This window comes from Sturnira hondurensis, unplaced genomic scaffold, assembly GCF_014824575.4.
Source record: "Sturnira hondurensis isolate 20B ecotype Veracruz unplaced genomic scaffold, ASM1482457v3 Scaffold0001872, whole genome shotgun sequence".
Taxonomy (NCBI): Eukaryota; Metazoa; Chordata; class Mammalia; order Chiroptera; family Phyllostomidae; genus Sturnira; species Sturnira hondurensis.
Genome location: NW_028074503.1, coordinates 29,925,759 through 29,951,851, shown reverse-complemented (window position 1 = coordinate 29,951,851; position 26,093 = coordinate 29,925,759). Strand labels below are relative to the sequence as shown.

The 26,093-nt window shown below is 49.7% G+C and overlaps 1 protein-coding gene across 3 annotated transcripts in view; it reads right to left on the bottom strand.

Moving 5' to 3' along the window:
• NEDD4L (NEDD4 like E3 ubiquitin protein ligase) overlaps positions 1 to 26,093 on the bottom strand; it is a 289,828-nt gene that overhangs the window by 196,200 nt on the left and 67,535 nt on the right. For 2 of the 3 annotated variants that reach the window (XM_037034990.1, XM_037034997.1), the window contains exon 2: positions 8,411 to 8,484. In XM_037034990.1, coding sequence (XP_036890885.1) covers positions 8,411 to 8,484 — 74 coding nt within the window. Of the gene's footprint in view, positions 1 to 8,410; positions 8,485 to 17,169; positions 17,176 to 26,093 lie in introns of all 3 variants that reach the window. The other variant, XM_037035015.1, reaches the window with a different exon arrangement.

Here is a 26,093-nt window from a genome sequence, read left to right as displayed (position 1 = left end):
GGCCGAGGAAACAGCTTGGGGCCAGGACACGCCTGATGTCAGGCAGACGACCCAAACTGCATCGATCGACCCAAACTGCATCGATCCCCAGCGGTGTCGGGTTTCGGCCCCCATCGGTGACCAGAAGTGTAACGGAACGTTGAATGGCCGCCCACGGCCCTTCGCCTGCTTGCTGAGTTTTCAGTTTCTCCGGCTCCTCCCCGACCAGATGAGGAAAACCTATCAAGCATCGGTTCCGTGCAGGCCCATCCTCCTCTTCCTAACACGCATCCGATTCTCAGCCCTACAGACTCCAGGGACCAGGGCCCCACTCCAGATGGACAGAAATGAGGGGAGATGCCCCACCCTTTTTCCCCACTCCGTGTCAAACAAACCACTGGCGAGCGAAGGCTCCTTGGGTGGTACCCCCATGTCCATGTATCAGGGTCCAGGCAAAGGAGGAGATTCTGACTGAGGGGCTAATGCGACACCAGGGAGCAGTATAGCCATGTGGCCAGACACTGGGTCCCCCCTGAGCAGAGAGCATCCCCGTTCCTGTCCCCAGCGTGTAAACCGAAGTTGGTCAAGGTTGTAGATCCAACTTGCAACGTACAGGAAACCCAGGAAAAACAAGGGCACATTATATGATACCGCAGGAGACAACCGAAGGTGATAAGGGGACAACCTACTGACACTTTGTTGTCATTTAAAGGGGGGTGGGGGGCGGGGAGAACTGATCCAGGTGAACAGAGACTTGAGAGGCCTAACAACGAGATGCAGCACAAGATCTCAGTTGAATTCGGATTTCAACAGCCCATTTTATAAAAGGCATTTTAGGGACAGTTGGGGGAACTCAGATAATGGAGTAGGGTCATAGAGTCCCTCAGGCAATTATTGTTCACTTAGTGAAAACTGTAACCTGGTTGTTCAGAAATATGTTCTTGCTCTCTTAGAGGGGCAAGGCTGAAGTATTTAGAGGCTAGATATCATACTGTCTGTAATTCATTTTTTAATACTTCAGCAAAATTTTGTAAAAAAGGGCTAAGCAAATGCAGCAAAACGTTAACCACCGAAATCTAAAGGACAGGCGGAGGGGCGCTGGTGCCGCAGAGCCAGCCTCTCACGGGGCCTCCAGTCCCCATCAGGCTCGGCCACTTACTATACAAGCGTTTCTTGCCACGTCCCTCCAGTGCCCTTGAGCCTGCGTGTGTTTTAAATTTCAAATCACCAGCTGCCAAAAGAAAAAATGAGAGCAACCCAGCAGGTATAATTTGATGCTAATAACCCCACGTACAAAATAAAGAAGGAACTGTGAGGCGAGTGCTCGGAAACCTCGTGCAGGAGAGCAGGAAATTCCAGGTTGGTCTGCCTCAGCCAGAGTCAGTGGGCAGCTTCCCGGCCCCAAACGTGGTCTACTTGACCTCAGATGAACACGGGTTGTAACAGAGGGACCCGGGGAAGTCAGATCGGAGACTTGTATTCAAGTGGCCCTACTCAGTCAACTGTTTCAGCCTGCGACAAGAGGTTAAGTGTCTTCAGACACAAACATAACTGAAAAAGAGTAAAGTTCAAAACTTGAAATACTAGTCTTAAGTTTTAAAAAACTTTGAAATCTTACTTAGCAAAGAATATCTATTCTAAATCTAACACTTGATGATACAATGCTAAGAACTTGGTCAGCGGCCATCAAATACAAGAGCCCGTTCTTTAAATCTGCTTTTAAAAAAATACCTAGCCATCTGATCTCCAGTGTTAGGACCCTCAGGAGTCGCCAAGTCCCATGGCCCACCCAATGGCTGGACTTGGTCACTGAAGAAGTGTCCACCTACCACTGGAAAGAGCCCTGAAGCCCGATAAATCTGGACTCTTCTGGTTCCAGCACTCACTACGGCGTTGTCTCTTCTTGGGCTGATGACCATCCCCCCAAACCTCAATATTCCCACCCAAACAGTGGAGGTGAGGATTCCCTCTTCATAAAACTTGCTCGAATCTGATCCCTCACTGTGGGCCGCATCCCCTCACTGTACCAGCTCTCCTGTGGGCCCCCAAAGCAGTCCCCAAACAACATGAAGGCCCCGCGCGGTTCACAGCTCTGTAATTAGAGGTACAGACTTCACTGAGGGTGCCTCTCACACCCCAGTCTCCTTACAGGCGAAACGGAGGGAACGGCAGTGCCTGCTGCGTGAACCGGCTGGGAGAGTCGAAGGGGCGGCCGTGGCAAACCGCGCTTGGCACAGAGGCACGGCGATCAACGCAGGCCGTCGGGGTTCTCTGCTCTCCTTCCTTACGCCCCATTGTAAGAGAGCACATGCCATGGGAAACGGTATAAAGTTTCCTTAAAAAATTAAACATAGAACTACCTGATGACCCAGCAATTCCACTTCTGGGTGTTTATAAAAAAAATCCAAAACATTAATTTAAAAAGATACACACACCCCTATGTTTATTGCACCATTATTTATGGTAGCCAAGATACGGATGCCACCTAAGTATTCATGGAAAGATAAATGGGTAAAGAATATCTGGTACATGTACACAATAGAATATTATTTGGCCATAAAAAACAATGAAATCTTGTCATTTGCATCAACATGGATGGACCTAGAGGGTATTATGCTATCAGACAGAGAAAGACAATTACCATATGATTCCACATATATGTGGAATCTAAAGAACAAACTAACCCATAGATACAGAAAGCAAATTGATGGTTGCCAGAGGGGAGCTGGGTGAAAACAGGTGCAGAGATTAGGAAGCACAGACTGGCAGTTACAATGTAGTCACAGGGATGTCAAGCACAGGACAGGAAGTACAGTCAATAACATTGTAATAACTATATACAGTGCCAGGTGGGCACTGGACTGGAGAGATCGCTTTGTAAGGTATATGAATGTCTAATCACTATGTTGTACATCTGAAACTGGTATAATATTGTATGCCAATTGTAACTGAAAATTTTACAAAGAAAAAGTATGATTCACTTATCCTGAACTGTACACCTCTTGGTGGCCGAACCCCAGGACTCAGCCCCGCCCCATTAGAAAGTGCCCGAAAGGCTCCCTCCTAAGTCCACCGTTGTCTCGCTGATCCCCGCCCGTGTGGCTGGTGAGGCCCCTGAGCCGATGCCTCCCCACCTCCTGTGTGCAATGACAGCCAAACTGACAGTGGTCTTGACCTCCCACAGTGGCCACAGCTAGGCCCCCAAGGTGAAGCTCCTCATTCCACCAACACGAGACAGCGCGCTCCTTCGGTGGGGTCTGAAGCAGTAATTTTGCACAGATACCAGGGTCCAAGGGACCTCCCCCGACCCCAGCCCCTCCACTGACGCCCTGAGGTCCTTTCCCGATGCCAACCTGTCCATAACCTCCTCTCTTCCACGCTAGGACACCTTCATCAGAGTCCTTGGTAGGCCTCCCTCCCTGGCCTACAAGGAGCCTCTGCGGGACTTACAGAAAGTACCTGCTTGTGGGGTGGCCAGGTGGGCACAAGGGAGAAGCCTGATGAAGGAATGGCACCCCTGTGAGGATTAGAAAACAGTGCCCTTCCCTCCAGCAGGCAACCTGGGGCCCCAGTGCACCATAATTAGATTCTACTTACTGAGTTTGAGTCACTTCCTGGGCAACTGCCAGGTGCCAATATCTCTGGGCTCACACACGAGAATGAGACAGGCTACAGTCTCTGAGCTCACCAGCTCTGCTAGGGTGGGGGCTGGAGCAGGGAGGAAGCTCACGGAGCCACCGCAGCCCAGGGACAAGAGCTGTTTTGTCTTCTTGGGCTGGGGTGGATGGGGCGCTGGGTGGGGAGCTCGGGACAGGTGCTACCTGCCACCTGGGCTTGGCCAGGTGTGAGTAGAGCCAGAGGAGGTGAGCAGATGACGCCACACCGAGGGGAACACATAAGCAAAGGCGGGACCCTGAACATTCCCTGGCCCGGTTAAGGACCAGCAAGTTTCCAGGGAAGGCACAGGGAGAGGACGGGAGGAGGGACAGATGAGGTGGATCAGAACCCAACCCAGTCACTCTTCCAGTAAACACTGAGGACCTGTTATGTGCTTGGCCTGCAGAATAGAATGCTAGCCATCAGAAGCTCAAAATGTATTTTGGGAGAAATAGTTCTGACGATAGAGCTATATATAGTATTTCCAGGTGTCAGGGCACACAGAAGGCAGGAAGCGATCTGCTGAGCTCCTGAGAGGTGGCCCTGGGTGCCAGAGGAGATGACAAATGAGCTGGCTGAGTGTTCAAGGAGGGGCAGGAGTCGCCCAGATTTTGGTGAGGGTGGGGGTGCATTCTGTGGGGAGGAGGCTGCAGGAGTCCAGACAGAGGAGAAGGAGGGTGCACTTGTTCAGGGGCGAGGAGCATCGGCTGCCCTGGAGAGGCAGGCTGCGGCCAGGGGTGGGGCGTGGAGGACAGGACCAGGGGACTCGGCTTACTTAGGGCCACAGGGACTGGGACCCTGCACCTCACTGGGAGGCTGGGATGTGCTCCACAGGCCAATGCAGGACAAAGTAGCTGGCGAGCGTGACGGAGGACAACATCTACATGCACCAGGTCTTAGCAAAACCACCGTGGTGGGGCGGAGAGTGAGGGGTGACGCTGGGGCATCACTTCAGAAGGCTAAGTGAAGACAAGTCACCCCCACACACAGGGCGGGGGGTGGCGGCTGGGGCAAAGAAGGAGGCATCCTCAGGTACAAGAGAGCTTCCCACGTAAAGGTGGTCTTCTAGCCTCACCCCTACACCAGGCCTTAGCTCACTAATACAAGGCACCCATTTCCAAAAAGGAAGTGGGCACCCCATATACACAGTGTTTCAACACGGTTTTACTTCATTTTTGATGTTTTATTGGCATTTTACACACGGTCTACTGTTAGAAAAAGATTTTCTCTTGCTTGGCTTCTAAAAAAAACTTTTAAAAATCATCACACAGCATTTTTTTTCCATAGTATGGATCACAAGGCTCAGATGTCCCTGACGGGGGGTGGCCAGTCTCCACTTAAGGCCTACGTCCCGACATCCCATATGATTTAGCACTGGTCCCAGACAGAAGCATCCCTGTTCGGACGGCAGATTGTATGACCGCCCTCCTGCGACCTGAAAGTCCGGTCCGAAAGAAAGCGTCTTTCTCTCCAGCCGCCGTATCACACAGACCAACCGCCCGAGTGCGCAGGCAGAGCAAGAGCGCCACTATCAAATCTTCTTTCAACAAAGGCTCCCTTAAGGAAGCCAGCCTCTGCTGGGAGGAGGCTGGAACGCGAGCTGGTGTTGCTGGAGCCGGCTGGGGACGCAGACAGCAGCGGAAGAGGAGAAGGGCATTTCGGGTGCAGGCACTGGGAGGTCAGCACCACCCCCCACCCGGCTCAGAGGCCAGGCCCACAGACTCCAGTCCGCTCACTGGCAGTCTTGTGCAGCCTCCTGGGGCAAGGGGCCCACGGCGGGGCAACAGGGAGTGCGGTGCTCCTCCCTCCCATCGCCACCACCCCTGGACCAACCAGCACATCCAGCCTCTTCTTCCCCTCCCCCCACTGTGACCCTGTCCCACCTCAGGCCAAGCGTCCCCAGGCAACCTCCCTGGAGACAAAGGAGAGGAGCCCCAGAGACGCTAAATCCTGTCTGTCAACACAGCCAAGTCTGTAGGGCACGGTTTCTGCCCCTCGGAAGCCAAGGGCAAGCTCTCAGGAGAATGGCCTCCCTTCTCCGTCCATGCCCTTCCTGAACAGGAGTCCGGCTCCCCCCCAGCCCTTTTCCTGTGAAGGGAGCATGAAGGACGGAGGCGCAGGGAATACACAGGGACAGGCCGGGGAGAAGGGGTGCTTCCTGTCCTGGGGTTCTGAAGGACACAGAGGAGAGGGTCCCACTCCATGGGAGAGCAGAGAGCACACGTCCCCAAACCTCCCACACTGGGGACTGCTCCCTCGAACACCCATGAGAGCTGCCAGGGGGGCCAGGCCATCCCCCGAGCCCCACACGCCAGTGACGAGGTAACTTGAATGGATTTGCCATGATTACGTGGAGGGGAATGCAGGTCACTGGGCAAAAGATCCAGGTGGTAAATGATGTGACCTTAGAGGGACCTGCCCACAGGGCCTGAATCAACACGGTCCCCCAATCCTTCCAGTTTGGCTCACTCATTGGCAAATGGGTCCTCACAGAACAAAGGCACTTCTGAGCAAGCTGGCATCTGAGAGAAGTGGAGACGGAGGGGAGGAGGAAGGCAGGCATGTTATAGTTATGTTAATACCTTTCAAACTAAGAAAATTTAGGGCAGAATTAAGATATAGAGCTAATTTTCTGATACTTACTCCATTTAAGACACAACACTATTTATCTTTCCAACTCTCATCTTGAAGCCTTATCTATAATCCTTTCTACCCTGTCCTTAAGAAATGACCCCACCTCTTTTCATACAAACTGTAAAATTCGAGGCTCCAATCTGCTTGCCTCCTAAGATTGGATCCTAATTCCACTACCAATTTCAACCTCAGACCTTCTGACCATAAATACAACCTGAATCCATTTCTTTTTTTTAATAGAAGGATTTGGGGGTGGGGACAAAGAAAGAGAATCAAAATAAAAAATTTTTAAATTACAGAAATTTTCTAAATCCAGTTTCTTCCTGCAAAACTATAAAATTCATTGAAAAGAGTAAGGGGGAGAAACAGGCATTTTTGACATAAGAGCTACCAGTCAGCATGCAAATGTCTCAATTAAAAAATTAAAAACCTCCCTGGCTGGTGTGGGACAGTGGATTGAGCACGGGCCTGTGAAGCAAAGGGTTGCAGGTTCAATTCCCAATCAGGGCATGTGCCTGGGTTGCAGGCCAGGTCCCCAGTAGGGAACACATGAGAGGTAACCACACACTGATGTTTCTCTCCCACTCTTTCTCCTTCCCTTCCCTTCTCTCTAAAAATAAATAAGTAAATAAAATATTTTTTTTAAAGTTTCTAAGTTATTAAAAAAAAATTAAAAACTCCAATTTGCCCAGTTTTGTCCTTGGTGCTCTGCACGAGAAAGACACCAAACAAGCAAGACCAAACAGCACAATCTCTGTGCTGAATGAATTTCTGACCTGGTGAGAGACCAGGGAAATATCAGCGAAGCATCCCAGGCACATGGTCAACCAGCCTGGGCAACTCCACGGTCAAATGGGGAAGGAACTGCGGGTCGGAAGTGCTCCCCTCGCCCGTCACCAGCAGCTCACGACATTGGTGCGTGAGTGTGAGGTTTGTCACACTTCTGTGACACAAGTCGGACAGCTAGCCTTCTGACAGGCACTTGGGCCACACGTAAGTATGGAAATTTTTTAAAAGATGTCACTGATATTTAACTCGCATCAGTTTTTTTTTTCTTTGTGGTAATTTTTCTAGGAGCTATGGGAGTATCAGTAAGAAAACTTAACGATTTCTTTGATGGACAAAACTAAAACTCTGTGCGACCAGAGGATAGACAATAACGAGGTTCTTCTGGGTGTGCAGAAAGAAGAGGTCAGCTAGACAGAAGGAGGCCTCGTGACTGAGGATCTGCTGTGCCAGGCTGAGGCCCTGAAATAAGAGGGTCACTACAGGGGACACTGCAGGGGACTCACAGGATGATGACCCAGTGTCATGACGAGGGGACTCCTGTAGCAGCCCCCACGGCCCTCGTGGTTAAACCCCACGACCCACCCAACGTGGAAAGGACACTGAGCAGAGGGCAGGGGGCAGGGGGCAGGGGGCCTGTTCTGGTCCCAGTTTGAGCATAGCCGGCCCGTGCGACCCAGGTGAGCAGGACCCTTTCTGGGTTTACGCCGACCACGTGTCTGAAGTTCAAAAGGTCCTCATCCAAAATCCGGTTCGAATCCTGTTCCAAGTGCCAGTCCAGCACGTGGAGGTGACCCAGCACATTGTGGGGAGCCAATGGGAATGAGAGGGCTGGGCTGAAGGTACGACACTGAACATGGAAAAGCTGAAACACTGCAGAAGATCATGCTGCCTCCCTGCTCGAAATCACCCCATGCGTCCAAACTACCAAATCTCTTAATTCAGATTGTGTACGCCAAGGAATATGAAGTTTTCTTAGGAACCAAATGACATGTTTCTCCTTCTCTAAACTGGGAATTTTAAAAAAGAAATATGTTAAAATGAGCACAGACTTACTCCCCAAACTATATTCTCCCACTGCAGTAAACGGAAGTGTCAGAACCGAGGTCCTCAGGAAACCAACCCGCAGGAAGGACCAGCCTGCTGACCACGGCTGCAGTACCAGGTCTAGGTCCTGATGTAAAGATCCAGGCCCTTGGGCCCTGGCCTAGGCCCAAGGACACACCAACCCTGGGCGAGGCCCAGCCCTCCCTGCTCTAAGAGGGCCTCCGGGTGACGCCTTCACTAGAACAGTGCTTGCGTCTAGCTAGCCTACGGTAACCTACAAAAGACTATGAAAAAAAGGTAAACGTACCTGGCTCCAAAGATGTCTTTTTTGGCGAGATCAATTCCGGAAACAACCTTCACTCTCAGAATACGGGACTCTCCCTGTTGGAGAGAGAAAAAAGTTTCTTTAAAAACGGACCTTCGATGGATCCCACTTTCACCCCACAGGCAAAGGCAGTGATTTATCCTGGGGCCAGTACTAAACTACAGAACAAAAACGATTCAAGCACAGAGAGTCACGCCCCAACCGAAGTTCAAAAAGCTGCATTCCGGCTCAAAATGCCAATGGCCCTAGAAATTCAGAGCTTCCCGGTGAAATGGGCACAAGCTTAATAAAAATTAGGTCGTGCAGATCAATTGTTTCTGCTGCTGATAGGAAACATTTCCCAGTTGTGCCAAGAACACAACCACACACCTGGAAGCACCTGGATAAAGGCCCAGGTGCAACGGGGAGCCTGAGACAGAAAGGGACTCCCTGTGGGAAAATAGTTCTCCAATACTATGCTTTCAAAATGTCAGTGCTGACCCCCAGACACGGTTCCTCGGTTCCAGTAAAAAGAACGAAAAAGGCCATCCTGAATGGAAATCATCCCGAATCACCTCAGAAATCATTCATTCCTTCATTCATCCATCCATCCCAATATTGGCTACGCAGCTCCAATGTGGCGGGCATCGAGCTAGTCCCCGAAACACAGACATGAATATGCTTGTGGTCTGCTCAGAGCGACAAGCAGACCGACAGCACAGGACCCCTCGAGGGCGCCATGGCAAACGGTGTGGGTTGGAGAAGTACTTGAGGCTAAGACTCTCAGGCCGGATCAGACAGCTCAGGGGGAGGTGGCAGGCAGAAGTCCAGGATAACTGTCTGGCTGACAGCTTGGGTCACTACGTGTTAACATAAAATAGAGGATTACATTGAATTTCAATTCAAGGAGCCTACGAAACAACCAGGTGGAAAAAAATGAATGATTAAATTGATAAATGAGAGAGCTGTCTAGTCTGGGTTAGACTCGGGAGTTAGCCATGTAGAGTCGGTAGTTACAACCAGAGGTCAGTGGAAAGTCATCCAAAAGGAGAGGAAAGGGAGCAACGGGTAGGGATGAAGCCCTCGGGACACGGGCCCTGAGGAGTGAGAGAGACGCACGACGCAATTCTTCCACCCCGTGTTTAGTCAAAACCTAGGCGAGGGAAAGAACGGCTAGCTCCCTTTATCAAGGGAGATAAAGGCAGGGAGACATCAAGCACAGACAGACCCGGGTGCCGAAGCTTTGCCCACAAGCCACAGAGTGACCAGGCAAACACCCAGGATCGGAGCCCACACCCGAGGTCACTCCCCTTCCAGGACTCTTCCACCCACCCGGCCATCCCTCCAGCCACCCAGCCCCGACACGAGGCTGCTCACACATGAACGCCATGTGGTTAAGAAGAGGCCTCTCAACTTGTATGGACTTACTATCACTCTCAAACCGGGCCTGCACTCAAGTTCACGAGAAGGTTAAGACAGGCCAGGAGTAACTACTATGCCTGACAGTGTGCCCCGGAGCTCACCAAAGTCACGGGTTCTGGGCCCTTCCCTTGGGAAGGGCCTGTAAGTGTGCGGTTGACTGTCCTGGCCTTTCTCTGACACACTCACCTGACAGGCCCTTGTCAAGGATTTTCCTCAGCACACCTGTCATCTAGGTTAAGGCTCTGTTCCGTCTCTCACAGCAGGCTGTTCCCCCCCATGTCATCATTTGACATCTCCCATGGCCAAGTCAGCTCAAGGACTGTCACAGTGAAAGTACTGTTACACAGAGGTCACAGTGTGGCAGCCCACCCGTGTAGAGTTCCTAGTGCACCTGGGCAGAGTTGACAGTCCCCTGGTGCCAGAGCACACAGACAACGGGCTAAAGCAAAACCCATGCCTGCCAGGATAAGGGGTTAGAGATGCACTTGAGATGCAGCGAGGAGACACTCGGAGGAAGGGGAGGAGGTCAGGGAAGGCACTTTCCTGTCTCCCTGCTAAGCAGCAGCTCCTTCTGATAACCGACTCAGGCAGGATGGCGAGTCTACTTCCACACCTAGCCTTGCACTTGGGCCTGGTTTGGGGCAGATAAAGAAGGGAGCATGTGTAGGATGGAAACCAAGACACAGGCATCGGTCACAGCAGAAAACAAGAACCCCCTGTCTTGTAGCCCCTTGAATTCTCAGAAATCCCGGGCAGTGTCCTTCACTTCCCACCGACCTGACAGGGACTCCATGGAACCTTGCCTGGAATCGAAGGAAAAGCCCAGCTAACGCCTCGTTCCTGTAGGTTTACACTAATGTTGAGTGAATGCTCTTCCGTTAGGTGGATGGACCTACTTTCCAAAGGCATGCATTTTAAAAATCGGCAAACATTTACATGAATAAATGAATAAAAATAAGCTTCTGTAAACGGACAACTAATATTTGTATGGAAATCGATTTATTCCTGTTCTAAGATCTAGGACTACAGTGACACAGAGGAGACACCCCTCCCACCCCCACCGGGTCCTGTTCCATTGTTCCTGGGAGTGCATTACGTAAGAGCTCCAGTCAGATGGGTGAACAAACCAGGAGCGTCTGCAGGGCAAATAGAAATGCATGATGGCAATGATTTTAAGTGCTTTATGGAGCACTTTACCTTTTGTACACACACCCTCTCATTAAACAAATTTTTACTTAAGAATCAGTCCTAAGAAAATAAGCATTGGGGGTACACAAATCAAACCCAAAAAAACTAGCTAAAAGGACAGTCCCCAAAGCATTTTTTTCATTGAAAGAAATCTAAAAGTTCCTCAAAAGTAGACAGCTAAATGTTTATAGCCATTCTGTGCAATGAGCTACAATATGGTCATTAAAAATGTGTGAATCTGCAATGACCTTTGTTCATTCCACAAGTACGTGGTAGGTTTCTGCTGCCATGTGCCAGGCGCGGGATCCGGGGCTACAGATGGGAGCACAATGGAGGTCCAGCCTCAAGGACCCACCGTCTAGAAGAATGGTAGACTATAAACACACCATGCGAACTAGCAAGCTCAATGACTTCTGAGGGTGGTAAGTGCTTTGAGGACAAGACGGCGGTTAAATACAAGGAGAGGGGAAGGGGGGGACACTTATGACTGGTGTTCGGGAAAGGCCTCTTTGGAGAGGAGACATTCGAGCTGAAACCTGAAGGAGACAGAGGGTGATGATGGGGGATGGCAGGTCCTGAAGGGGTGACAGCCAAGTCTCAAGGGCTGGGGGACAAAAGCCTGGCATTACAGGGAGAGGCCAGTGAGGCACGGTGGGGCCAGAGACCCGAGAGGCCAGCTCCACTTAATAGAGGGTGGGCGTTACTCTAAACTCCTTTGGAAAGTTTCGAGCAGAGGAGTGACAAGAACTGACTTAAGTTTTTAAAAGATCACTTTGGTTTTGGAGGGGAATGGACTCCTGGCAAACAGGAACAGAGGAGGGAGACCAATCAGAAGATCTAGCAAGAGGTGGTGGGGGCTTTGCACAGGATAGAGGTGGGGAGATGACCAGATTTAGGATACAAAAGATGATTGAAATAAGCTATCTGGCTAAAACAAAAGTTTCAAATGGTTTATACAAATGAATTAGAGATGAGCAAGTTTTTCAACAGGTCTCTTTTCGACTTGGACCCACAACTAGACTACAGTTCACAGCATTCCTTGCCATTAGGCACAGTCATGTGACCAGGTTCTGGCCAATAGAATATGGGCAGAAATGATGTCAGCATTTCCCAGATGGGGGCCCATCCACCCTCCCACTCACCATCCTAGATTCTCTCCCCGTCCTGCTGTTCAATGAAGAAGATCCTGAAGGCCAAGAAGGGGGAGACTCCACGAAAGGAGCCAGTGGGGCAGAGCTTACCCCACCCCCTATTCCCCACCCTCTCCACCATCACCTACTGACCCTGCCCAGGCAGCGAGCCGGAAATAGACTCGTCCTGTTTATTCCCACTGAACACTGAAGCTTATCATATATAACATGATCTCATTTTTAAATAAATACCAATCACACGCACAGGAAAAGATAGAGAAAGGATGTTAATAGTGATTACCTGTGGATTATAGCTAACTTCTTTTTGCTATCTGCTCTTTTCCTTTTGAAACATTCTTTTTTTGTTTGGAAACTATATTTTTGCAGAAACTTCAGAAAATACAGGAGAAAACAAAGGACACTTTATGATCACAAGTTTAGAAATTGAGGCTTTTGTATTTCTAACATGAATATGACTTGTCATAAGAAAAAACACACCTACAAGTTATACAACAGCCAACTCACAAAGGGAGACAGCTGTATATTTGGAAGACATGACAAGGAGTCTCTTATGTAACACGTAGGCAATAGCTGGGAGATGGATGGGAGACAGAGGCTTTTTGGGCACTTAATGTCTACAAGCAGCTATGGCAGGAAACTTACTTCTCCATGAAGTTAGGGGCCAGGAGCAGGAAAGAGAACGTGACTCTATAGAAATAGTTTTTACACATGGAGTTTGGGCATACAGCAAAAACTTATCTTTGTTTCCTCCAAGTAACAACCTTGCACACAGATAAGCGGTCACCATCACTCTGTAAAGGGGACACATGACCAGGTGTGTGTCTGATTGGTATGCGATGTACAAGATGACCACTGTACTTTCTGAAGCATTTTATTGCTTTCATAAAATGGATGCATGACATTTTGGTACTTGGTTATGACTCCAGGAAAATTAAATATTTAACTAAGGTGGCTTATGTCAGCAAAAACTTTGCTCAGAGAGAGAGGGTGCAATTGAGAGAAAGCACAGGCACCCGAGAGGTGAGGCCGGAGAGCCACGGGCCTTCTCAGGGTCTTGGTCTCTCCTCCTGCCCCTCTTCATCTGCTCTGCATTGTCACCGAGGAACAGCGACAATCCTATGTGCCTGACACGTGTTTTTCTTTCCCACGGAGTTTTCCAATTCTTCATCAAGACACAGAACAAGGCAAGGTGGCCAAGCCATAAATGAGGGGCATAGAGGAAGTCTCAACTTATCAATAGGTGGTATTCTGAAGGCTCATTTGTAAGGCAGCCTGCTCATATAATATAAACGCTGTATAAGTGGTTACCAAACCCCCATGCCCACCCATGAAGCCTGTTACGTAATCTATCAAACTCCTTCCTATGGGAAAATAAACCTCAAGTTCCTATGCAAAACAAGATACTAGAATTTACCTTTTCTCCAATAGATCTGCCTTGAGAAGGTAGCTTTTATTTACTTTATTTTTTAAAAGATTTTATTTATTTATCTTTAGAGGGGAAGGAAGGGGAGAGGGAGAGAAATATCAATGTATGGTAGCCTCTCATGGGTCCCCTGCTGGGAACTGGCCTGCAACCCAGGCATGTGCCCTGACTGGGAATTGAACTGCAATCCTCTGGTTCACAGGCCTGTGCTCAATCCACTGAGCTACACCAGCCAGGGTGAGAAGGTAGCTTTTATATCTGATCCCTTATTCTCCCCACCTCTAAGAAAAGGTGCCATCTGGGCACCATCTGGGAAGTAGTGTTCTTTCCACGCAGGGATCCACTGTGACCCCAGGTGTCACAGACACCATCTGTCCACGTGGAAAAGGAAGTCCTAAGCCAGGGACTTGCACACCTTGGTCGTTCTCCCCTAAGTCAGTTTATGTGTTTACTTTCCATGTTCTACCTCATATTTATACTTCTAGCTATGACCCATAACACTTGCAGGCTCACAGGAAACACTCCCCGGACTTAAAGAGGTGATCACTATGTCTCATACCACTGAAATATCTGAGTTATATACACATTGATTGACTTCAGCTGCTTTGGAAAACAAGCTTACATATATAGAAAGGGTTTGCACTGTGCCTGCTACACGGCAGATACCAATCTTTCCGTTCCTACCTGCTCTTGTCCCCATTTAGAGAGAAGATCCTGTTGTATAAACACATTTTTAAAAATCTCCTCCACTATCCTAACCTCTTCCCAACCTCTACCCACATTCTAATCATTGCCAACTCTTCTTTTTAACAATTGCATTTATTTATTTTTAGAGAGAGAAGAAGGGAGGCACCAAGAGGAGGAGGGAAACATCAATCTATTGGTTGCCTCTCCTGTGCCCCCAAATGGGGACCTGGCTCGCAATGCCACTCAGGCCCAGAATCCAACCTGTGACCCTTTGGTTTGCAGGACAATGCCCAACCCACTAAGCCACACCAGTCAGGGTGCCAACTCTTGTGACATCCTGTCCTCTTCACCTTCTGCCTTTCTACCCCAATACCTGCACTCTGGGATGTCCAACCCTTTGGCACCTCTGGGCCACACTAGAAGAAAGAGAGTTGTCTTGGGCCACACATTGAATACACAAACACTAACGAAAACAAGAAAATCTCATGAAGTTTTAACTAAATTTACAGTCTGGCGTTGGGCCATATTCATAGCCATCCTGGGCTGAATGCAGCCTGTGGGCCACTGTGTGGACACCCCTGGCGGAACCTCACCCCTCTTCACTCTCTCGATGGGTCCCCCGACTTTACCCTGCTGACCCCTCTCCTACCTTCTCTCTCTCTTAGTACTCCTTTTGGCCTTCTAATTACACATTCCACAAAAATGTGCTGAGTGACTATGACATTCACGACACTGCTAGCAGGAAGGAGGGGCACCAAACTCAACAGGGCACATTCTTCTCTGCCCCCGAGGGGCCTCCACATACCTAAAATACACCTAAAGCACAGGGGTGGGACAGGGACGAAGATGTGTGTGCTGAGAACAAAGGATACGGGACGGAAAGCACACCCGGCTCAGGCTCAGCTAATACTGACGACAGCAAACAGCCCGACCCACGGAACCCTCCACGGCCGCTGTTCACCACGGCCAGACCAGCGCATGCCCCAAACAAGGAAGTCCTGAAGATACTCATTCTAGAAACAATCCTGGAAACAACAGGATTCTACACAACCTACACTTCCCTACCTTGACTAGATCATGGCTATTGTACCAAATGGAAAAGTTAACAAATGGGAAGAAGTAAAAGATGACCCCTGAGCACAGAATCATATTTTTAATGGTCGAGGGGACTCAGTTTCAGAAATTACATTGTGTGGTTTTAAGATATATCTCTAATGGAGACATATTTCTAATATGACTCCTCTCTTAGAAAGGTGGCGCTTAACTTTCCTCCCTCACCTGGGACTTAGGGACATCTTTCTAGTAAACAGAATGTGGAGGAGGTGAGGGGGTGGGACTTTGAAGATGAGGTCATAGAAGGCCTTCTGGTTCTCTCTTGCTTCCCCTCCCCACCCTGCTCGCTCACTCTCTTTTCGATCACTCCCCTCTAGGGTGCCAGTGCTACCTGTAGTGAGGCCCCTTAAGCAGCTCTGTGAGAAGAGCGGTCGAGGTTGGGAGGAACTGAGGCCTCTCACCAATAGCCATGGGAGCCAACCCTCTTGGGAGTGGGTCCTCCACAGCCAGGCTGGCCTGGGATGACGGGGGCCCTTGATCGGACGGCTGGTGTTGGGACTGCAACCTCCTGAGAGACCCTTCCCTGCTGTCTTCCAGGAACAACTCGAGGCAGGCGTCAGAGCCACCCGCTGAGCCATTTGTGCGATAGCGCATGTTAGCTGTTTTGGGCTGCTACGCGTGGCAATAATTTATTTACAGCAGTGGATAACTAATGCACATGCAGAATCCAAGGCAGGAACTGTAAGCTATGTTCTCTCTTTGCTAAGTTGAGACTTCCCTAAGTGTGAGGGGCAATGGCTCACTGTGAGGAAAAGACACCCGTGAGTCACACCATGTAAGAAGCACGGCGTTTCCCAGGCAGAATTAACAGACCATGGTGACCTGCTCAATATAAGTGCAGGGGCTGTATTGTTTCTGAGAAATTTGGCACCTGATGGTCTGTCTTCACGTACAGTCAACATTTGAAACTGAAGCAACTCCAGCAAATTTAGGGTAAGTGACCTTAAGTCTAAACTTTTAAATTCCAGAGACAATGATGATAACATTAGAGAGTAGCTGTGAAACCCACATTTCCCTCGAAGCAACCCTAATTCACCCCTTCTTCCTTCCCCAGCCTCACGCATGCCACCACTAACGGCGGGATGGCCCGACACCGCCGAGCGTGGCCTCCACCGCTCCTTCCTCCAGAAGCTCCTGAGCACCTGTCATGGGGCCCGCCCTGTAGCTGCCGTTCGAGGGTAGCAGCTTCTCTCCCTCCTCCTTCCCCTGCCACCTCATCTGTCCAACCTTTCCAAAGTGTCTCTTCTCCACGGCTCCAGTGGGACCTCCCCATGGACCAGTGGATCAGTCTGAAGCTCCTCGGCCTGGGCGGATGGCTCACCACGACCTGCTTTATTTCCAACTACCTGTGCTCTTCACAGTGACACAAGTCCCCTCTTCCCTGTACTTTCCCGTCCGGCACCTATTCACGCCGATGGGCCACTCTGGTCCACGCAGTATGGCGGAGTCCGAGCCCGCAGGAAGTTCCTTTCTGTGTCCCGGGAGACCATGTACGTGCACACACACAGAGGTTAATAACAGCAATGGGTGGATTCTGCAGTAACTCAGACGAGGAAGACATTAATGTACCTGCATGGTGCATGTGGAGAGGGGAAATGGACCGGAGAGTTGAGGAAAGCCCCAGATGAGTGAGCATTTGAGCCAGGCCTGGAAGGAGGAGGAAAAGGGAGGGACAACAGCCTTTTAAGACGAAGGAAGAAGCATGGGAGCGCGTGGCACAGGGTACACGGTCAGGGAGCTAGGATGCGGGGGGAGGGGAAGAGTCACCCAGGCCTGGCCTCGTCCTGGGCTGTGCAGGGCAAACACGCTTAAGCAGGTGAGCAACAGGCTCCCTGCATGACAAGTGCAGAGAGTGGGCTGAAGGGGGTCAAGTCCAGACAGAGGAGGGCAGGGACACTGATTACGTGGTCTGCTCCTCGTCTGGCAGATGGAGGCCATGGGCCTGGTTCCAAAGCCATTCCTGGGGGAAGAGCATGGCATGGTGACAGACAGGCCCTGCTCTGCAAGGCACAGAGGAGAAGACATCAACTCAAGTTTCTGGGTTCGGTGTCAGTGGGGGCTGTTACCAGCAGACAATGGAAAAATAAAGGAAGGAGAGTGGGTCTGAGGCAGAGGGAAATCCAAGAACCTGGCTTTCTCGATCCAAGGTTATTTTCCCCCTGTGTGGGGAGAGATGCCCAAGGGCAGCTGGAAGTCAGACACCAGAGCTCGGTACGGAGGTCAGAGATGGACGCCCAGCACGGGAGGCCTGGCGCCTTCCTCTGGGCCTTCCTTCAGACCGACTGTTACTCAGACACTCGAGTGGTAAATCACTGCAGCCTTCTTTCCTTGTAGGGAAGTCTTATATTCCGCAGACTGAACTCAATGCCTGCCGTGTCCAATAGGGTAGCCACTAGCTACATGAGGCTAAGTTAAATTTCATTTAAACATTTAAAATTAAAACTCAGTTCCTGGGAAACTAGCCACATTTCTGGTGCTCCATAGCCCCCTGTGTCCAGTGGCTACTGTACAGGTCAGTGCAGATAGAGAACATTTCCAGAAAGTTCTACTGGAGCGTGCTGGCCCAAGGCCACTAACTCGATGCAAGAATGCAGCCGAATTTGAATAACCTCTTGTGAAAGGAATGGGGGGAGGAAGGACAGGACTCCTGTTCTTGACCCAGTGAGAACGTAGAAGAATTAAACTCCGGAAGTAAGGTAGCTGGCAATGAGAATGGTTTTACAGTAGCCACAGGTTCCAGAGTCAAGGTTTCCTCTGAAATACCAAAGACGGGCAGGCATGCAAATGAAGTGCCTATAAATCCACACTTTGCTGTGAATAGTGTGTCCTTTTTTGCCCGAATTTCTTAGGGGAAAACAAGCATGCACATTATACATGGGTAGTACTGATTCTGTATCTACATAAATGTTTTTTACTTATTCATCTTTATGTGTTAAAAGTGTAACTTTAGAAAGCAATAACAATATCCACATGCAAAATAATACCCTGGAATACGATCATCAGTTTTGTTTCTATATATAAATAAATAATTGAATTAAAAACTTAAAACGAAAGATTTTTTCCCCCCCTGAAAGTCTGGGCCAAAAACGTGAGTGCACATTATACACAGCAAAATACAGCAACAGCTGTAAAATCTAATTAAGCACGCACTGTCCGGTGTAGTACAGTCTTCCTGCTCTGAGACGTTTTAAAGCACATCACACAGCCCTGGCTGGTGTAGCTCAGTGGATTGAGCACGGGCCTGCGAACCAAAGGATCGCAGTTCGATTCCCAGTCAGGGCACATGCCTGGGTTGCAGGCCAGTTCCTGCTTCCCGGCTCCCAGCAGGGGACGAACAAGAGGCAACCATACATTGATATTTCTCTCCCTCTCTCCTTCCCTTCCTCTCTAAAGATAAATAAATAAAATCTTAAAAAAAAAAAAACACACACATCACACAGACGGGAACAAGAGCGGTGATGGCAGCTGCACAGAGCGTGACAAAGACCTGGGTGTGACAAAGACCAGGGCGTGACGAAGACCAGGGCGTGACGAAGACCAGGGCATTTTAGCTAAGCCCAGCACAGGCCAACAGCGTGACAAGGTGACTAAATCCTGCACAGCATTCACAGAAAAGTATTTAGGAGGCAAGAAAAGAAGTACATTCCCAATCGGGTTCGTTTTTCATCCCTTTGAAAGAATTACTGACAAAACAGGACACCATGTGGAGGGAAAGGGCTGGCAGGGAAGGGAACTAAACTCAGAGAACTGAGAACAGCTGAGAAATGGGAGCGGCCGGCCATCGGAAAACCTACGAGGGGAAGCCCTGTGAAGACAGGCCAGGCCCAAAGGATGACCGAAAGCCAATTCGAGGAAGCTCTTCTGACCATGACACCAGGGCAGACTAGCCGCCGCCACCTTTCCCTGCTGCAGAACTGCAAAACCACTGCACGTTCAGCGAATGCCAACAGGATGGTGGCCGAGCCCCCACGAGAGTTCTGTGGGTTCTAACACAGCAGGTCCTCAAATGAGACCGTTCACCGGAACGATGATGGCAAGCCCTGGGAACCCAGCTCTCAGCTCCATCAGGTAGCCTGCCTGCGGCAACACTGGCTGCGTGAGTGTTCGTTTCACGGCAGTTCGGGGAACCTGCAATGAGTTCAGGGGGACGTGCGGCACCCAATCCGAGTGGCTGACGTGGAACCAGGCGAGTGTCTGCCATGCCCCCCCGCCCCACCCCTAAGACAACACTGTTTGGACCACGCCCCACAAGTGCTAGTTGTACATTCCTTTCTTTCACTGGCAACACAAGAGGTGTTTGCTGCTGAGTTGGAACAAAGGAGAGTCGTGGCATCCCAGGTGGCCGTCCTGAGCACTTTGCAGGCATCACTGCCATCCCATGTTATTTCACCAGGAAAGTCCACCTCTGAAGGAGGAATGGGGGTGCGGGTGGGCTCAGGGGTGGGTGGGGTCTACGGTCAGTCACATGCCACGTGACAGGAGAACCCCCACTGGCCTCACACCTAACATGCAAGAATGCAGATTCTTCCCCAGTGGATAGATTTTTATAGTGGCTGTCAATTAAAACTGTGAAATCTTCGAATGCCAAGAACGCGCAGTCATTCAGTGATTACAGAGGGGCGGGGGGAGGGGGGAGTGCCATTGAATGGTGTCCATGGAATGGGTGGGCTGGCAAGAGCCCCAGCTCAGAGGACATGGTCACTCTCTTCCACTAATTAAAAACTCTTTTTACCAGGAGAGTTGGTAAAACTCCATGTAAAAGGTCTTCAAAGAATCCATTTATCAATGGTCCCTTTGTTTCAAACCTTTAATCATAAGACAGGGAACATTTTTAGATTCCTCTATGATCACTAAGACAGGAATTACCCTGCATTCATAGTTCTAAAAATGATCATAACAAACAATGGCACTTTGTTGGAAGCCAAAAAATCATAGCGCAAGATCTAAAATTTTATATTTTTCATGGCACTCATAACGTGGACCTCTGACAATAAACTCAAGCCTGGGTTTCTGGGTCAAATGCAACATCGTCTGACTAGAAGGAACTGGAAGACAACTGAGTTTCAGGAGGCAGGGGAGGCCAAGGGCCTCAGGAAGGTGTTCCCTGGGGCCCACATCTGGGGGCCTGGATCTGGGGTCCTGAATCTGATTCTCACCAAGTAGGACCAGAAGCTCTGCTCATGTCAGGGGGCCTTGGAAGACACATGGGAACAAAGCAGGTAACTCATTTGTGTGAAGCTTTAGATTTTTGCAATGAGAAGATGGCTTGTATGTGGCCCCAAGGCTCAGGATCAAAAATTGGCACCTTTCCTCAATGGGCAAGTTGAATGCATGCAAATTCTAATCAGTGGGAAGGCTGCCTGGTGAGCGAGCTCTCCGAGCAGGGGCTTAGTTGGATCCTTTGAGCAAGGGCCGTGCTCATCTCCACAACAGGATGACTCCTACCACTTCTTCCCAAGTTCAAGGAACAGCACCACACAGAAACCTCGCTAGGTGTCTATTCCCTGCACTCCAGACCGCCCAGTCCCCTTCCATTCCCAGGCTCTGACCTAACAGCGCACCACAGCCGACAGGTTTCCTTTCACAGACTGCACCCCAGTGAATCCCAACCGTGCCTCGTGGACATCACCCCCGACCCCCCGCAGTGGAACTGGGCATGTTCCAGAACTCTTCCGCCACCCAGCTGCAGACGGTTTCCTGGTCCGCTCCCATGAACCCCCTATTTGCTACTAACTTCTCTAACTCCTGTACAGGTCTGAAGAGCATGTGAAAAGACTATCCACTTGTGGGCTACAGCTCTGCGCCTTCCGGCACCAAGGACTACACTCGAGCACACAAGTCTCTAGTGGACGAACCAAGCCCAGAAACACAGGTGCGGGGACGCAGCCGGGGACAGCCAGGCTCCACAACTTGTTTGACCAAATCCCACCCCTCAGTGGCTCAGAGCCCGTGCCAGGGAACTCAGAGGGATCCAAGATGCCCCAGATGGGAAAATGTCCCAACTCTGAAAGAAAAGAAGTTACAAATTGTCACATAAAGCATGTAGATGAGGCTAATGGCAATTTTTCCTTTTACCAAAACCAGTCAGCTCAATTTTTTTTGCTCAAAACTCCTTGTTTTTTAGGGGTTAAACTTAAACACTGCATTTCCAGGCCTCCCAGACTAGTCACTTCCCCCTGTAGTAAGCCCCCACAGTACCCTATATTTCTCCGCCTGCCCTGTACTGTTGCTTTTCACCTTGGCTCCAAGGCCCCCAGAGGAAGCTGTCAGAGGGCAGGGACCAGATGAATCCCAGGCAGTGAGAAGATTAATGGTCCCATAAGTAGCACAGACGGTGGGTAGAAAATAGACAGGGGGAGGACAAGAATAGTGTGGGAAATGTAGAAGCTAAAGAACTTATGACATGTGGACATAAACTAAACGGGGCGATGTGGGTGGGAGAGGGTGTGCAGGGTGGAGGGGAGTGAATGGGGGGAAATGGGACAACTGTAATAGCATAAGCAATAAAATATATTTTTAAAAAAGATTAACGGCCCTGTGCAACCCCTCCAGGCTGAGAACCACAGAGCAATCTCTTCCAGACTTAGGGCCGTTTCCCCAGCCTCTAGCAAAAGCAGGCACTCAAACGTCGTGGGGGAGTGCAGGTCTGAGTGCCTAAATGACATCAATCCAAGGCAACACTTGAGAGTGAATTACGAAACATGTCGTGAACATTTAGAAACGAAGAACGCTCTGCAGCCTAGGTCTGCTGGAGAGCAAGGCAGGTAAGCTTACTTCCTCCTCTGAGAACTGCAGGGCACACTGCACATGAGTGCACACAGCCTTTGGCTAAACCGCATTTCATTCTTCCAGACCAGTGGTGCTCGACCTTCTTCATCTCATGGCCCACACAAGCTAATTACTACAACTCCGCAGCACACCAAAAAATAATATTTTGCCAATCTGACAAAAAATAGGAATGATTTTGATTCATTCACACCGGAATGGCTATTGTTGTGTTGGCTGTTGTCATTTTTTAATTTGGCAGTCTAAGGGGAAAGAGGTCAGTGCCCCTGACTGAATAGTCGGGCATTGCATGTTTTAAAGATTTTTGTGGCGCACGGGTTGGAAATCGCAGCTCTAGACAAAGCGATGCCGTGGGGGTCAACTGACACTAAAATTAGATGGGACACAGTGGTACCTGCTTGCCAACTCTGAGCTGAAGTGTAACCTCCAGGGAGGTTTTGGGGGGCTGTGCAGGTCAGGGGGCTCTGCAGCTAGCTCCATCCAGGGCAGCAGTGTGAGCCAGGAACACTTGGATGGTGATGTGGATGGCAAGCTAATAGTCCAGTTGGTCGTTAATGCACACAACTGGATAAAAATGTCGCAGGACTGAAACAAAATACAAAAAGATTTCATCGTAATGGGAGATGGGCCAAATCTCACAAGATGGCCTTTTCTGGGGGGAGGGGGGCAGGGGGGCACACCCTCAGCTGCTGGGGCCCGTGCAGAAGAGCCAGATGGGGAAGAATGAAAAGGCAGAGGAGGGCCTTTGGGGTTGTGTTTCCTCTCAAGCTCAATATGACTCAACACATTCAACCACAGGCACCATTCAAAGTCCGGGGCAGGGGTGACATCATGCTGCACCCTGGGCCAGCACTGTGTTCGAACCCAAGCGGCATGACTTAGGAGGGAGGTGGCTGTTTTGCTTTGGTTTTTAAGCCAATGGGACAAAACCCAAACAATAGAACATCAAACAACCGTCCAAAAAAAATGAGGATGTTCTCTCAGTACAGACTTGAAAATCCAAGGTGTACAATCACATGAGAAAGCTAGGTGGAGATCGTCTCTCGGGGCACGCCACCATCCTCTGTACACAAAGGACAAGGAAGGAGCCACGTGTGTATGTGCACACAGAGAAATATTTGTTTGCATGTGTGTAAAGGAAACCGTATCAGTGGCTGACTGGGGACAGGGACTAGTGGGCTCAGGTCGGAGGTATGAGAGAGACAGGCAGACACACACACACACACACACACACACACACACTCAGTCACTGAGATGCCACACCGCACAGCCTTCTTTGCGCTTTTAATGTAAAACCATTGAAATGTATTAACTCAAAACATTTGTTTTTAAGTAACAGGAAAGTTAATACACAAACTGACATCACTTGGAGACTTCGGCATGTTTGACCTGGTTTGTGCTTGAAACAACAACAAAGGGGGCCGGACTCCTTCTGCAGGAGGGGCAGTGGGGCGGCTGATGCGAGGCCACCTTCTGGCCTGAGGCTGCAGAGGGCAAGGCTCAACCCAGGGAGTGAGAGCCCCAGGGAGGCAGATGGGCCTTCCGGAGGGGAAGAAAGTTCCAGTTGTTAATCCTGGCTGAAGGCAAAGCAGGCGGCCTCCTGAGGCGCAGAGAGCTGCCGGTTAGAACTGGAGTGACGGCGGGGGCCTGCCACCTGCCAGCGATATCACCAGGGGCAGGAAAATGAACCAGATGGCCCCTGATGTCCTTCCCAACTCAGAGATGCTGTGATTTTAGAAGATGCTGCACCGGAGGAGCCAAGAACTCAGTCTAGGATGACTTGTACAAGATCACGCACTCTCACCATGTCTATCAGGTGACTTCTCTAAGGCAAAACCCAGGAATAAAGATTACAGTCCCTGTTGACCTCGCCGTGAAGCCCAAAAGACTATTCACAGTCAGAGTACTTCCTTCTCCGCGGCCCGTTTCAGACGTCATGAATGAAATAACCAAGAGAAGTGAAATACAAGCATTCGTACACAGTGTGGGGTGTGGGGGAGTCTGTTTGCTATTATTCTCACCCCACATCTTATTCCATAAAGGATTTATGCTCACTAACTGGCTCCACGAGATGCTCCAACTCCCTCTCCTGAAGAATAGCCCATTTCCTCTACAGTGGGCTGGCCCTTAGAATCACGGTACGGAACGACACAAGGGACGGATTAGATAAGGAAGTGGAAGTGGTCGCTGGTTCAGGAAGGGGCTGCAGTTGCAGCTTGCGTGCCGCACCAACACTCGACTGAAGCAAAGACAAGCAAAACCACCAGCTGGAGCCAGAGACTGAAGACAAACCTCCCCAGGGAAACAATGGCAAACAGAATAGAATTTTCAAGAAGCCAGAGCACCCAGTGCCACAAACCTGGGAAAGCGGCCGACATCAACCCCCGGAGAGCAGATCTTCGAGGAGACCAGGATAATGAGACTGGGACACCCACTCATGGCCAGGGGCCCACAAAACAACAGCCTCTTACTCGGAACCTCTTCCCAATTCCTCCTTCTCCTCCTGTCACCTCTGGCTCCGTGCCAGTGGCAAAGCGTGAGGGGCGTCCACTTCTAACTCATCTGCCAGGTGTCAGGGCAGATCATGGTCATGGCCACTGGCTCAGTATTGGAAAGGAGACAAGCGTGCTAGACGTATTGATCTTGGACTGAATCGCTGCCCCTATAGCTTTACTTCCTTAAAATGTGCAAATGTGCAAATGTGCATTACCAGCGTCAACATTTCGGCTGAGCCTCATTACCCGGCAACGCCATTTCATTACAAAGCCATAACTCATCAACAACTCATTAACGGGACAGTGACTCTGGAACGCTCAGTTTCCTGGCTTGTTGGAATTCTGCCTCGGGTTTTGCGTGCGTTCTTTAAAAAAGCAAAATCGAAGTTGGTTAAATTACTTTTCAGCCTCCTTGTTGAAGACAGACACACAAATACAGGGTTTAATTTTTTTTTATTTAAAACTACCAAAGTCAAGTTTTCTAGCTTTTTTGGAAACGACAAAATAATCTCAATTACTATGTGGGTGTGTTCGGCTTCAAAAGATATTTATAACTAAATAGTATCAGAAGAAAAATCACACATGGTGTGTTACTTCCAATGGAATATTTTTAGAGTGGGCGGCGGGGGAGGGGATAACAAAGAAGAATGTTAGGGCATTCTTTTTTAAGACGGCTGCAGGATGCTAGATAGTATCAATGTGCTAGTTCCCTGAAAGACCACCTGAGATGCATTTGTCACTATTCTTTTCACAGTAAGATTATTTTTGAATTGTCATACTATGGATCCACATGATGTGGGCGGGAGAGATTCCATAATGAAGGAAACCCATCAGAAAGGCTTTTGTTTTTCTACCGACACCTGTACACAGTTTTCACAGACCCCCAAGAGCATCTGAAACATTGGCGGCCCTCATAAATACTAGATGAATAACTGGATATTGTGAATAATATTTGGACTTCACCTTGCCCAGGCAGCAGCTTGTGGGCAGTTGGGAGAAACCATCTGCAGCTTCTAGATGTGGGGGGGTTAGGACTGAGCAGTGTCACTCCAAGCTGTGACTGCCACCTCGATCTGCCCCTCCTTCACACAGCTCCCCCCCACCCCGTCTGAAACACAATTGGACCCCAGAGCCGCAAAAGGTTCCAAGTGGCCCAGTACAGACAGGCAGTCCCACTTTGCATGGACCCCAGCCCAGTTGGCACAGAACCATACATACAGAACAGGGCTGCCTGTGCATGGAGTCCATTTCTGGAAACTTTTTCTTGGACTCACAGCCATTTTTAAGGCCCACATCCCATGTTCATTTTTCACTTTAGTTTAAAGAGGTTTTTATAGACTATTTGTTTTTCTTTTATTGATCAACCTCTATGGAATGCTACTTCTTTCTATAACTTGAAATTCTGCTTGACTTCAATGTCA